General features: G+C 34.6%; 2 protein-coding genes across 2 annotated transcripts in view; one reads left to right on the forward strand and one right to left on the reverse strand.

Annotated features, from left to right (window-relative positions):
* The window catches only part of LOC130220881 (deoxyhypusine synthase-like), a 74,521-nt gene that overhangs the window by 37,058 nt on the left and 23,416 nt on the right, over positions 1–14,047 (reverse strand). The gene's annotated exons all lie outside the window — the stretch shown is intronic.
* LOC130220883 (myeloid-associated differentiation marker homolog) lies at positions 5,835–10,483 on the forward strand. Its single transcript, XM_056453142.1, has 2 exons — positions 5,835–6,057; positions 8,986–10,483. Exon 2 carries the CDS (start codon positions 9,041–9,043, stop codon positions 9,902–9,904), a length of 864 nt encoding a protein of 287 aa, XP_056309117.1. The 5' UTR covers positions 5,835–6,057; positions 8,986–9,040; the 3' UTR covers positions 9,905–10,483.

Genomic DNA, 14,047 nt, shown 5'->3' on the forward strand with positions numbered 1-14,047 from the left:
AATGGCCTCCACAGACACCATTCTCAATCCAATAGAGCACCTTTGGGATGTGGTGGAATGGGAGATTCGCATCATGAATGTGCAGCTGACAAATCTGCAGCAACTGCGTCATGTTAATCATGTTAATATGGAGCAAAATCTCTGAGGAATATTTCCAGTATCTTGTTGAATCCATGCCATGAAGGATTAAGGCAGTTCTGAAGGCAAAAGAGGGTCCAACCCAGTACTGGTAAGGTGTACCTAACAAAGTGACCACTCAGTGTACATATCTGTACATGACAATTTGAGTCATTAAATAGATGTAATAAGTGCATCAAGATTCTGATTTTAAAATATAAATAACAAAAAATAGGAAACGGTCACTTTCTAAGGTGTGTGTGTGTGTGTGTGTGAGGCAACTCTATATACGCAAAGACAGCAAGTCAAAGTCCAGCACATTTTTTTCTGTCTGGAAAAAAGGGACATAAAGCCTCTCATTCATAGCAGCATCTGTTTGCTTTTCTGCTGCACTATTCAAATTCACTTCTCCATGCTGAAAAAGACAATAATTAACTGTGAATCTTAATAGCCTCAAATGTTCATTACAATATCCACTGTTATTATTCTCAAACTAGAACAATATGACCCAAATAAAATAATGGGATAAAGACTGATCAACAATGCTGTCATTTAGTGGATGTGGAGGCATTGATAATTGACTAATTTACAATGTAATTTCAGCATACATGAAATGTAGCTCAAAAGTTAACACACAGTTGAAGTCAGAATTATTAGCCCCCCTGAATTATTAGCTCCCCTGTTTATTTTTTTCCCTAATTTCTGTTTAACAGAGGGATTTTTTTTCAGCACATTTCTAAACATAATAGTTTTAATAACTCATTTCTAATAACTGATTTATTTTATCTTTGCCCTGATGACAGTAAATAATATTTGACTAGATATTTTTCAAGACACTTCTGTACAGCTTAAAGTGACATTTAAAGGTTTAACTAGGTTAATTAGGTTAACTAGGCAGGTTAGGGTAATTTGGCAAGTTATTGTATAATGATGGTTTGTTCTGTAGACTATCGAAAAAAAAATTAGCTTAAAGGGGCTAATAATTTTGACCTTAAAATGGTGTTTAAAAAATTAAAAACTGCTTTTATTCTAGCCGAAATAAAACAAATAAGACTTTCTCCAGAAGAAAAAATATTATCAGACATACTGTGAACATTTCCTAGCTCTGTTAACCATCATTTGGGAAATATTTAAAAAAGAAGAAAAAAATGAAAGGGGGGCAAATAATTCTGACTTCAACTGTATATAAACAGTATTTACTGTTGCACAATAAATACTGTTTATATACAGTTGAAGTCAGAACACAAAAAAACAACAACAATCAACAAAAATGAGAAAAAAAAACATCAACACAAACATTTCTTACATGCAATGTAAAATATAAACAATGTTAAACCTATACTATCTACAAAACAGTTTGAAAAAAATATTCATGCTTTTATAACCTCTAGGTTGGACTACTGTAACTCACTATACTTTGGGATTAGTCAGACAACTTTATCCCATTTACAGTAAGTTCAAAATGCTGCTGCAAGGCTTTTAACCTGTACCAAAAAACATGACCACATCACAACAGTCTTGCACTCTTTGCACTGGTTTCCTGTGCACTATCATGTCACTTTTAAAATACTTCTCTTGGTTTTTTTAGAATTTTAAAAATTGCTTGGCACCTTCCTATCTGTCAGAGCTGTTGACTAAACATCAGCCTGGTCGGTCTCTGTGGTCATCAGACCAGAGATTATTATGCACCTCTAAGTCGAGGGTGAAATGCAGGGGTGACCACTTTTGCAGTAGCTGGTCCTAGATTGTGGACTGCTCTGCCCCTCTGTGTTAGCCTTATATAATCTCGGTCTGTTTTTAAATCTAGGTTGAGAACTTACCTTTCTGATTTGGCATTTAATCAGTGAGAATTGTTTGTTTTAGCTATAATTTTACATCTTTCCCTTTGTGATTTGTATTGTGTAGCACATTGGTTTTGTTTAATAGTGCTATATGAATAAAATTGACATCGACATTAAAAATATATGTAAGCTGCACGAATGGCATAAAAATGCATATAGAAAATTAAAGCATTTTTGTTTTACTAAAATACATATCTAAGGTCAAAATATAAGCCCAAACGCATTTAATCAATGACAATATATATATATATATATATATATATATATAGAAGCAACTACAATGTAACAATATAAACAATGTTTAGTTAACAATAATGGGCAACAAGAAAAAACAGAAAAATACAAAAATTCAATATATTGGGGAAAATATAAACAATGTTTGGAAGAGGAAGAAGCATACAAGCAAGGAAGAAAAAAAGAAGTAAAGAAAAAAGCAGATGTGCTAGTTTTAAGTCTACAGTACATGGATAAAATGGGTATAAACAATATTGGGAGGAGGGGGGGGATAAGTGATGTTTTATTAACAAATTTCGGGAGGAGCACGATCAGTCTTTGCCGTGGCTAATTAATCACACACACAACCATTCTATTATCCAATCAGCTGAAGGGTAAACCCCTATAAAGAGTCAAACACGTCATACCTCCGCTTTCTCTTGACTTCAGCGTCCCTCCACCACCCCAACTCCACACTATTAAACCAAATACCTATTTAAATCTGAGGGGGGAGCGTTCTGGAGCCGGGCTAGACCCTGCGCTCGGACCCTATCTCTCTTTATCCTGATAAGGGGAATAACACGAGTTAGGGTGTCTTCCTGAGCTCAGAGCCCTCTCCCCGGACAGCACGCCAAATATGCATATTCTATTCAGTCAAATATCTGTGAGTGTGAACTCGTGAAAAAGCTGCAAGATTAACAAATAAATAACTTATAAAATATTATAGAGAGTAATAAAAATACAATGGTATTTGTATTTCACCTAAAATACCTAATAAGTGTCACTGTTAGAGGAAGGAGGTGTTTATTGACAATAATGTGATTTGTAGTAGGGGTGAGGTGAAAAACAGTCCAACAGGTATGAGTAGGGGAGTGCTGGCGAGTCTTGGGTGGAGCAGGCAGGCAAAGGAAGTCTTGCTGGAGAGTCCTGGGTGGAGTAATCAGCAGCCACAGAACGACAGGAGAAGAACAGGAGACTGAGCGGGGATGCTCAGGCCAGGCAAGAGGTGGTAGAGTCCTTGGAGGCACTGCTGACCAGCAATCCTGAAGAATGGTGGTCTCACCACTAGCAGCCTGACAGTACACCAGCAGCCAGAGACTCACAGCAGGCAGGGCTAGACAAAAGCCCCTTTCACACAAATAGATCTTTCCGGAAAATTACCCGCAATTTTCCGGAAAGGTCTGTATGTGTGAACAGGTCCCTTTTGAAAATACCGGTAAATTCGTTCCGGCTATTTTCCGGAAGGAGAAGTTGTAACATTACCGGTAATTTGCCTGAATGCTGCGCTGTGTGAACGCAGAAGGAAGATTGCCGGAAAAAGCGCGTTCACGTCTAGAACGCGCTGACGTTAGACGTAAGACTTTAGCCAATCAGAACAAGTTCGCTCGGTTTGTGAGAATAAAACCTGTGAATGTTTTCCCAGACACATTAAGCTGCTAGATGTTAGTCAGATAATATTTCTTTGTTCCTTCTTAATGCCGACTGTGTAAATAATTATCGATAAAATGGTTATGATAAGCCGTTGTTTGTTTACCTTTAGGCTCCGACCGGTTCGGCACCGACGTAAATCAGCTGGTGAGCGATAGCGCGCACACATTTTATGAACATCTCGACATGCGAAAGTTTTTCTTTATGCTTTCATCAAAGTTGTTCACAACACTGATCCATCCACAGAGTTTGTAATGTAGTCAAATGTTTACAAATACAAGCCCTGTAATAAACTAAAATAAATCAAAAGGAAAATAAAAGTTGTTAAAATGAAAGCAGAGAGTAATAAAGTACGATTTAGCTTACTGTAATAAAAGTACCGGTACCAAGCCCGTCAGCATCGGCGTCAGCCACGGTGAGAGCTATGCTACCGCACAAAGGCTGCTCCGATGCATATGCGTACGCTTGACACAGAAGTATAATTCAGCCTTTAGTGTCCCCACAGTGACTATATACAGCCATATCGCACTGCTACAAGTGTGATATTGCGTTTTTACAACAGTTCGACGGCATAATCATGTATATAAAAAAGAAAATCAAACCGAAAGAATCTAAAAATCCTTTTGTATGAGGAACTACTTTCTTCCACCACTCATTTACATCGGCAGCTGACGTTTGACCATCAGAAAGCGTTGCTCATTCACCAGCGTCACTTTAGAGCTAGCGTCTAAATGATTCTCTAGCATAATGTCTAAAGTGATGACAAAACAGAGTATTTTGCTGACATTTTAAGATAATAAGGCTGAACGGCATGAAATGCCATCAGTCTACAGAGATTTCCAACTAGTTCTCGGTTGCAATCACGAGATCACAATGATTAACCCAGAAAAAAGCCAAAGCAAACACTAGCAGATCAGTGTGGTATAAATACAGCTCCACAGCATACAAAAGAGAGAGATCAACTTAAGACTGTCACCTACCTGTTTTAAAACGATTTTTCTTATCAAAATCTGACTTCAATAATTCTGACTTCAACTGTAAATAATGTTAGGAGGGGGGAAAAGCATAAAGGTAAATAATAAGCAGTGATAGTTCACCCAAAAAATAAAAATCTGTCATCATTTTCAAATTTTATCTGTATTTGACATGCACACATGTTGGTATTGGTGGTTTACAGGGACTCTTCATAGGCATAATGTGTTTTATACAGTAAAAACTGCTTATTATATGCACCCCTATCCCTAAACCCAACCCTGACAGGAACGCAATAAGAGAGTTCAAGAGTTCACACTTAGCTGATGATTCATCAAAAGCTTGTTTGGCATGCTGTCCCGGGAGAGAGCCCCGAGCTCAAGGGATCCTCGAGCCCGGGGCTTCCTCCCGTTTGCAGAGCGAGAGGGGAGCCTGAGCTCGGTGGATCTCAGAACTCCCCGTCTGCAGTAGCTAAGGGAACACGTGAGGAAAAAAGGGGGCTAGACAAATGCTTGATTGTTATGCATGATGTATATATTTGGATGGTGGGAGGAAACCAGAGAACCCGGGGAAAACCCACACGGACACGGGGAGAATATACGAACTCCTCACAGAAACACCTACCGACCTGGCAGTGTTCTTGCTGTGGGGCTAACAGTGCTAACCACTGGGCCTCCGTGCCGCCCGATCTATAGTAAAGTAGGAGAATGGGGAGGAAGGGGGGTTTCTTCCAAATGAAGATAAAGTGGACTGAAAACTGTGGTTATTTATAGTAGCTTATGGCTCATATGGTTGGATGATACTGATTAGCTTAATACGTGACTGGCTGTGATAAATCATAAGCACGTGATCCTCTCGAAATTAGTTTATGGATAAACCCCACTTAAGTATAATTTTACAGGAGTGTGTTTTTTAAGTCATGTCCCCATAAACCTCCTTACGTCATACCAATGTCATTATACAAATTGCTGTCCTTGTAAACCACCAAAAAACCAACACACACACACTCAAATTAGCATCAGAAGGCATTTATTTCTGTATTTGTCCATCTTCAAATAGCCTAGATTGATCCACTAGGACTCTCGTAATTTACAGACCATAATAAATCCAACGCCTTCAGTAATGTCCTTCAGTTTCCAGATGCTTATGGCCTCATTAAGCGGTGACGTGTCAGGATACACCCCTTTTACTATCTAAACTTGAACTTTAACACCGAGCGGACATTCACAAACCAGCACTAATCCATTGATAAGACAATGAGTAATCAGAGGATGTGGCCGAATTTATGAGGGCGCCTTTCCCTGGCGCTCTGGGTCAGTTGAATTTAGTGTGTGCCAAGACGATCACACCGGGAAGAGAAGCTTTGTGAAGTACACTGCTAGAAAGATTGTAGTTTTTAGTTTCTGGTGATTGTAGTTTTTCCCGACATGACTTTTTAAGTTGAAACAACCTGCAGATTTTAAATTTGTTCATTCGACTTAACATGGTAAGTTTTCGCCATTTCGACTACACTCAAAAAAGGATGTTTGCTGTTTGTTCAAACTACTTATTTAAAATGAGCTGAACAACACAATTCTTGAGTTTATTTCTTGAGGAACAACCGATTTGATGTTTGTGTTAATCTACTTAAATTTATGAAATCAATTAAGTTAACTTAATACATTTGTGTTGGGTCAACATAAAGGAATTATGTGAAAGCCAGCATTTTGTCGTTTGATGTTTGTTCAAAGTACTTATTTAAAATGAGCTGAAACATCACAATTCTTGCGTTTATTTCTTGAGGGACAACTTAATCGATTTATGTTGAATCCACTTAACTAATAAGCTAACTTAATTCCTTCATGTTATCTTGACACAAAAATTGATAGTGTGGAACCCAACGTTTTTTAATTTATTAATTGTTTCTGTATTTTGCAATTTGCGAGTGTTTTACATTTATTTACGGTTGTTAATTGGATTATGGGATGTTGCTCTCTGCTCTGTCGACTTTTGATGTTGAAAATACAACTCTATGATTTAAAAGTGACTTTTATTGACATTTTAGTGAAAAGAATATAATGTAAAAGTAATAATACATTGAGAAATACGTCTGTAAAATAGCAGAAAAAGTACTGGCAGCTTATTATAAGGTTTTTGTAGCATAATATACAACACAAACTCAGATGATATCACTGTAAACTATTAAAAATATTCATAAAAGTCACCTTTTCCAACTTTTCAAGCTTAAAAGTTGTTGGAATAAAGATAAAGCTCCCATATTGCAATTCAAAAGCAGAAATAAACAGGGGGAAATTACAAATATAAAACATTAATCACCAAATATGGAAAACTGCTAATTTATGGATATTTTCTTACAGTGAGTCATTAAGTTGACTTAACTAGTGTTTGTTGCCTCAACTTCGGCATGACACTTCACTTATTATACTTTTTTGTTGACAATACCATGCTTATTTTTAATTTCTTCTTATCAGTTATGCACATTAGAGTTTTATGTTACACTCCAAAACATTTTTTTTTGCTGTTTGTTCAAACTACTTATTTAAAATGAGCTGAACAACAGTTATTGAGTTTTTTTACTTAATTGTTTTATGTTCAAACTTAACTGTTTTATGTTTAGTCTACTTAAATCTGTAAGCAATAAAGCTATTGAGTTAACTTAAACAATTTGAGTTGGGACAACATGAAGGAATTATGTGAAACCCAGCATTTTTTACAGTATACATCTAATTTAGATAAATAATGTTTATGCATTACTTTAATTTTATGTGTGTTACCATGGTGGTGTTTAGTATTTGTGTGAATGACACTGAGCATCTTATATTTTATTTATTAATTAGCTTTTTTGCTTGTGGTAAAAGTTGTTTGTGATGAGCATTGGTATAGACTTTCTCATCCCCACATGTTTATGGTGGTTTTTTATAATGTATCAATATTATTACTTCAAAACATTCGTGTTTAACTCATTAATTAATTAAATGTGGAAATTTACCATTACATTTGGAAATTGGGTTTCTATCTTATTTATTATTGTAAAATTCTGGCAACCAAACTGCCCATTCTCTTTTTTTTACCATGAATTTGATGAATTTCAGTGAACTTTAATGTTAGTACAGATAACTTGAAAATGTAAGTTAACTGATTTCAACTAAACTTTGCAGGTTCTGCCTACCTGAGATTTTAAGTTACCCTATTAAAACTAAACTTTTGCAAGTCAAGGTTACTTGAAATAATAATTGAGTAAACTATTTAGCTTGATCATCTAAACATTTTTTCAGTTGAAAAATAATTGTTAAATATCGGCATATGCCTAGCATGTTCGTTATCCTGATATAATGAATTATTGAATATTAGCATATTTATAGCATGTTCATTATCCCGATATATTGAATTATTGAATTTCGCCATATGTCTGGCATGTTCGATATCCTGATATATTGAATTATTGAATATCTGCAAATGTATAACATGTTCATTATGCTGATATGTTGAATTACAGAATATTGTCATATGTTTAACACGTTTGTTATCTCGATATACTGAATTTTTGAATATTGGCATATGTCTAACATGTTCGTTATCCCAATATATTGAATTATTGAATATCGGCATATGTCTGACATGTTCATTATACCGATATATTGAATTATTGAATATCGGCATATGTCTGACATGTTCATTATACCGATATACTGAATGATTGAATATCGGCATATGTCTAACACGGTCATTATCCAGATATATTGAATTATCGAATATTGGTAAATGTCTAGCATGTTAATTATCCCGATATATAGAATTATTGAATATCAGCATATGTCTAACATGTTAATTATCCTGATATATAGAATTATTGAATATCGGCATATGTCTGACATGTTTATTATCCTGAAATGTTCAATTATTGAATATCGGCATATGTCTAACATGTTCATTATCCCGATATACTGAATTATTGAATATCGGTATATGTCTAACATGTTTATTATTCAAAATGTTCAATTATTGAATATCGGCATATGTCTAACATGGTCATTATCCCGATATATTGACTTATCGAATATTGGTATATGTCTAGCATGTCAATTATCCCGATATATAGAATTATCGAATATTGGTATATGTCTAGCATGTTAATTATCCCGATATATTGAATTATTGAATATTTGCATATGTCTAGCATGTCCCTTATCCCCATGCATTAAATTATTGAGTATCGATATATGTCTAGCATGTTAATTATCACAATATATTGAATTATTGAATATCGGCAGGTCTTACATGTTCAATATCCCGATATAATGAATTATTGAATATCAGCATATGTCTAGCATGCCTATTATCCCTATATTTTATTATTGAATATCGGTATATGTGTAAGGATAACTAGCTAATTTAACTCTTTTTTTTTCTACAGTGCATGACAGTGTGAAGACATCAGCAACATCCACATCTGAAAAAAAAAAGCAATCATGGTAACTCTGAACACTCAGTCTGTGACGGCCCCAGTGGGCATAATCCGTCTGTTTGAGTTCGTCCTGACGCTCATCACCTTCAGCCTGGTGGCATCTCAGGGCCACACCAGCTTCTCGCTCTGGGCCTGGTGCATGTTCACCTGGTGCTTCTGCTGCTTCGTGACCCTCCTTATCCTCATCCTGGAGTTCACCAGCGTCAACACCAAAATCCCCATTTCTTGGGACGATTTCACTACAGCTTTTGCAATGCTATCCACGCTCATGGTGTTGGCCGCTTCGGTCATCTACCCGACATATTTCGTATGCTCCCAGTGTTCGGTTGGGATTGCAGCATCTGTGCTCTCGTGTGTGTGTTTTTGTTTGTACGCAGCAGAAGTGGGTCTAACCCGAGCCAAACCCGGTGAAATCAGTGGGTTTTTGGCCACAGTTCCAGGCTTGTTAAAAGTCTTGGAGACGTTTGTGGCTTGTATAATCTTCATCTGTCTGGATGAAACCATTTACAAGCGCTTTCCTGGGCTACAATGGTGCGTGGCGGTTTACTCCATCTGCTTCATCATCTCTCTTCTAATCATCATCCTGACTATTGGACGCTTGCTAGGTCGAATCCCACTGCCGATGGACAAATGCATGACAGGATACAATGTCCTTGCGGTTTTGATGTACCTCACAGCTACGATCATTTGGCCCTTCTACTGTTTTGAGAACTTTATTAGACCACCACAGTGTGATTTGCCCATCATTGTATATTGTTTCTGGGACAACCTGGTGGTGGTGTCCTGCATGACGTGCATTAATCTGATCGCCTACATTGTGGATACGGTTTACTCTGTGCGTTTGGTTTTGATCACTTCTCCTGCCTAGGAAAAACATACAAATGCGCTTCTTACATGAATAACTTGGGATAGTTCACCCAAAAATGAAGATTTAATCACTATTTACTCTCCTTTAAGTGGTTGCAAACCTTTATAAACCTTCACATATTTAGAAAAAAGCTAAAATCATCTCACGGTTGACTAGGGAAAACAAATATTATGGACATCATTGGATGCAGGTTTCACACATTCTTCAAAATATCTTCTTTTGTGTTCAGATGAAGAAAGAAACTCAGGTTTGGAGCCAGGTTTGGAACAAGTGAAGGATATGGAAATTATGACAGAATTTTCATTTTTGGGTGAACTATCCCTTCAGGCTGGATAAGACGTTCACTTGCTATTTTTAAATATGCTGATTGTCTTTTCATGTTGATAGATTATGCAAGAAACTGATTGGCAGCTTGTTGTTAATGTGCTTTGAGGAATGTTGACCATATATGAAGATAAGAAATGCCATCATTATATTGCCTTTTATTAGTATAATGTGACTGATGTGTAACTGCAAATGAGCTTACGAAATATAGCATTGTTACACAATCATGCAAATATTAAATATCTAATCATTAAACATGATTTATAATATATATATATATATATATATATATATATATATATATATATGTGTGTGTGTGTGTGTGTGTGTGTATAAACATATATATACATATACACACATATATATATATATATATATATATATATATATATATATATATATATATATATATATATACATATATATATATATATATACATACATATATATATATATACATACATATATATATACATACATATATATATACATACATATATACATACATATATATACACACACACATATATATATAAAAATATACATATATATATATATATATATATATATATATATATATATATACATACATACATACATACATACATACATACATACATACATATATATATATATATATATATATATATATATACATACATACATACATACATACATATATATATATATATATATATATATATATATATATATATATATATATATATATATATATATATATATATATACATATATATATACATATATATATATATATATATACATATATATATATATATATATATATATATATATATATAAATATACATACATATATACATATACATACATATATACATATATACATACATATATACATATATACATATATATATATATATATATATATATATATATATATATATATATATATATATATATACGTATATATATATAGGCCTGTGACTGTTTAATGTTTTTTTAAAAGCATTCAGGCACAAGTAATTGTACCGTAACTTTGAAAATTTAATAATTGCATTGAATTATTTGTATTTTTATTATTCAATTACTGTATCTGAATACTGTTAGACACAGTAAATGATAAAATACTGTTTGTCTTTCGTTGTAATTTTTTTATTGTATTTATCAATGCTTGTAGATTGAGTTTTAGATTTTATACAGATGCACTCTCCTACAAAATAAACCCAATCAGTCTAAAGTAATCTATTGTAAATTCTTCCCAAATAGAGATATTCAAGTCATCTGGTAAAATTGTTTTCATCATATTACAATATACTGTATATCGTATATACAGATATATCTGTATATATATATATATATATGTGTGTGTGTGTGTGTGTGTATGTGTGTGTGTGTGTGTATTTGAATGCAAAATTATAAGCCTTTCTGTGAATTGTTTATTATTTACAAATCAATAAATCAATTTCCGGTAATATTTTTTCTTCTGGAAAAGGTCATTTGTAAAAACCACAGTATTTTTTCATATATCTGACTTTGATTATATACAGCTACTCAGCTAACATGAAAACGACTGTCATATTTCCTAGTTCCTCTAAAAGGCCCGCCCTCAAGAGGCTATGATTGGTCAGCTAACATAATGTCTTGTGATTCGCTGATTGGCTCCACATCACGCCTCTACAAGCGCACACTTTTACACTGTGTAAACAGTCAGTCAGAGCAGCGTTAGCTGCCTGAATCACACTGAAAAATTAAGAGCACACAGCTGAACCTCACACTTGCTCTCTAAAATAAAGTCTGACAAGTGTCTTTCACAGATATTCAGAATAAGCATGTGTAAGTAATATAAAACGTTTACATATCTTTAGTGAGTTGGTTATTTGAGATATAGAAGGCAGGGAAAGTAGCCACATAGAAAGATACTGCAGTGCTGCTGAATATAAATATGAATTTGTAGCTAAATTGTTAGCGGTGCCACATTTTAACTTAACAAATTCAACATGCCTATATTATATATCCTTGCTACAACATACCGTTAACGCTAGAAACTGTGCCTGCAGTTGTTCAATTTGAACAAATAAAAATACTTACAGGTTTAGGCCCACATTCCACAGCTTCGTCGGCTGGAGGAGTTTTTAGCTGAATCCAGCACTGAACTGAGAGAGATTCTGGAAGCTGTCCTTTGTCAAATGCTAGCTATATTTTTTTTATAATTCTCTGGAACATAATTAAAATGAAACTGTAAGCACTTCTCTCTTTGTGTTGTCTCCTTTGGAAGCCCAAATACAGAAACAGAAGAAGCTATGTGGAAATAGCAGCATTTAGACGCCATTTTAGCTTTCTCTGCTGTAACATTACAGCGCCTCTGGCCACGCCCCCTCACTACGCAGGGTGTGTGCACGAGGTGAATGCACGTAACTGAAAGCGCTTGTGATCTCACTAGCCCGGATACATTTTTTGTAGTCCCAAACTTCGTTTCCTGTAGGCTTTGCTAAGCTAACGCTGTAAAAGCCAATGTTTGCATTGAACTTTGAGCGTCTTATATTCAGAGATGTTTATGTTCACACAGCTACATTACACATCAACTAAAGCTTAAAATATGATATCATAGTGAACCACCCCTTTAAATAACATTGAGGTAATTTAACAAACGAGAAAGAGGGAGGGTAAACAAACAAGATTTTGTAGTCGATATTATATATTTAACTTAATATTTGCATTTTAAAAGATGATGAGGGTGAAAATAATATGTTGAAAACACAAAACAACATTCAGTCGTTCATTATTACACGAGTTATAGCCAAAGCTAAAATGATTAATTCTGTATTTTCAGTTCTCAGAATAGTAAAAACCTGCTAGTTTGCATAACTGGATTTTATGTTTAGTCATTCCACATTTCAATTGCAAACCAGTAGTCAGAAAGACATATTAACTCCTTACCGCTCACCTCACACTAGTTTTGTGCCATAAAGAAATGAAACTGAAATAGGAAACCCCGCCCATCGGTGATTTGATTGACATTTCAAAGTATGATGAACGGATTATATATGAAGTAAACTCTTTTTTACTGACACTGATTATTTCTCACAGACAATCAATTGTGGATTTACTTTAGGCTAAAATTTCATTGGATTTTCATTTAATTGGATCTCATTACGTTGAATATGCTTTAAAAAGCTACATCCACATAAAATCACCACATCTCAATAAACAGTGAAGATATCAATTTTTCATATACATAACTAACCAACTACGGTGGCTAAGAGAGCTCAAACGTGCTGGAACGCAAACAGAAAAACACTAAGAAATCGAGAAAACATCTTCACCAGTTTGACACAATAAGTAAATCCCATAATCTCGCTTTGTCCCATGCATGAGCGTGCATGTAATGTTGTCTGGCTTCTGTTTGGTCTTCATAGATGAGAGACAGACTTAGCAAATAAACAGAAGAAAGTGAAATAAAGAGAGAAAACGTCAGTTCATTCTCCATCATTAAATGTTTATGGCATCCTAACTATATCTATAACCTTCTATATCAGTGTTATATTGATCTTTGATCCTCATGAGGTGAATGCTTATGTAAGTAGCCTAATGCTAACACTGAACAATGCTGCTGTATTAAAGGCACCTATTATGCAAAATCAACTTCTGGAAGCTGTTTGGACTGGACAGAACTATAGATTTAGTGTGTTCACGGTCATATTGGAGTGATATAAACACAACCAGTGTCGTTTTTTGTTTTGTTTTTAATTTTCTGACATTAAAATTGCAGTAGGTGATTGTCTTCAGAAACATTTAATGTTGCGCTGGTTGAAAGTCTCTTCACATTCCAATAGTCAT

The sequence above is a fragment of the Danio aesculapii genome, chromosome 3 (genome assembly GCF_903798145.1).
Source record: "Danio aesculapii chromosome 3, fDanAes4.1, whole genome shotgun sequence".
Classification (NCBI taxonomy): domain Eukaryota; kingdom Metazoa; phylum Chordata; class Actinopteri; order Cypriniformes; family Danionidae; genus Danio; species Danio aesculapii.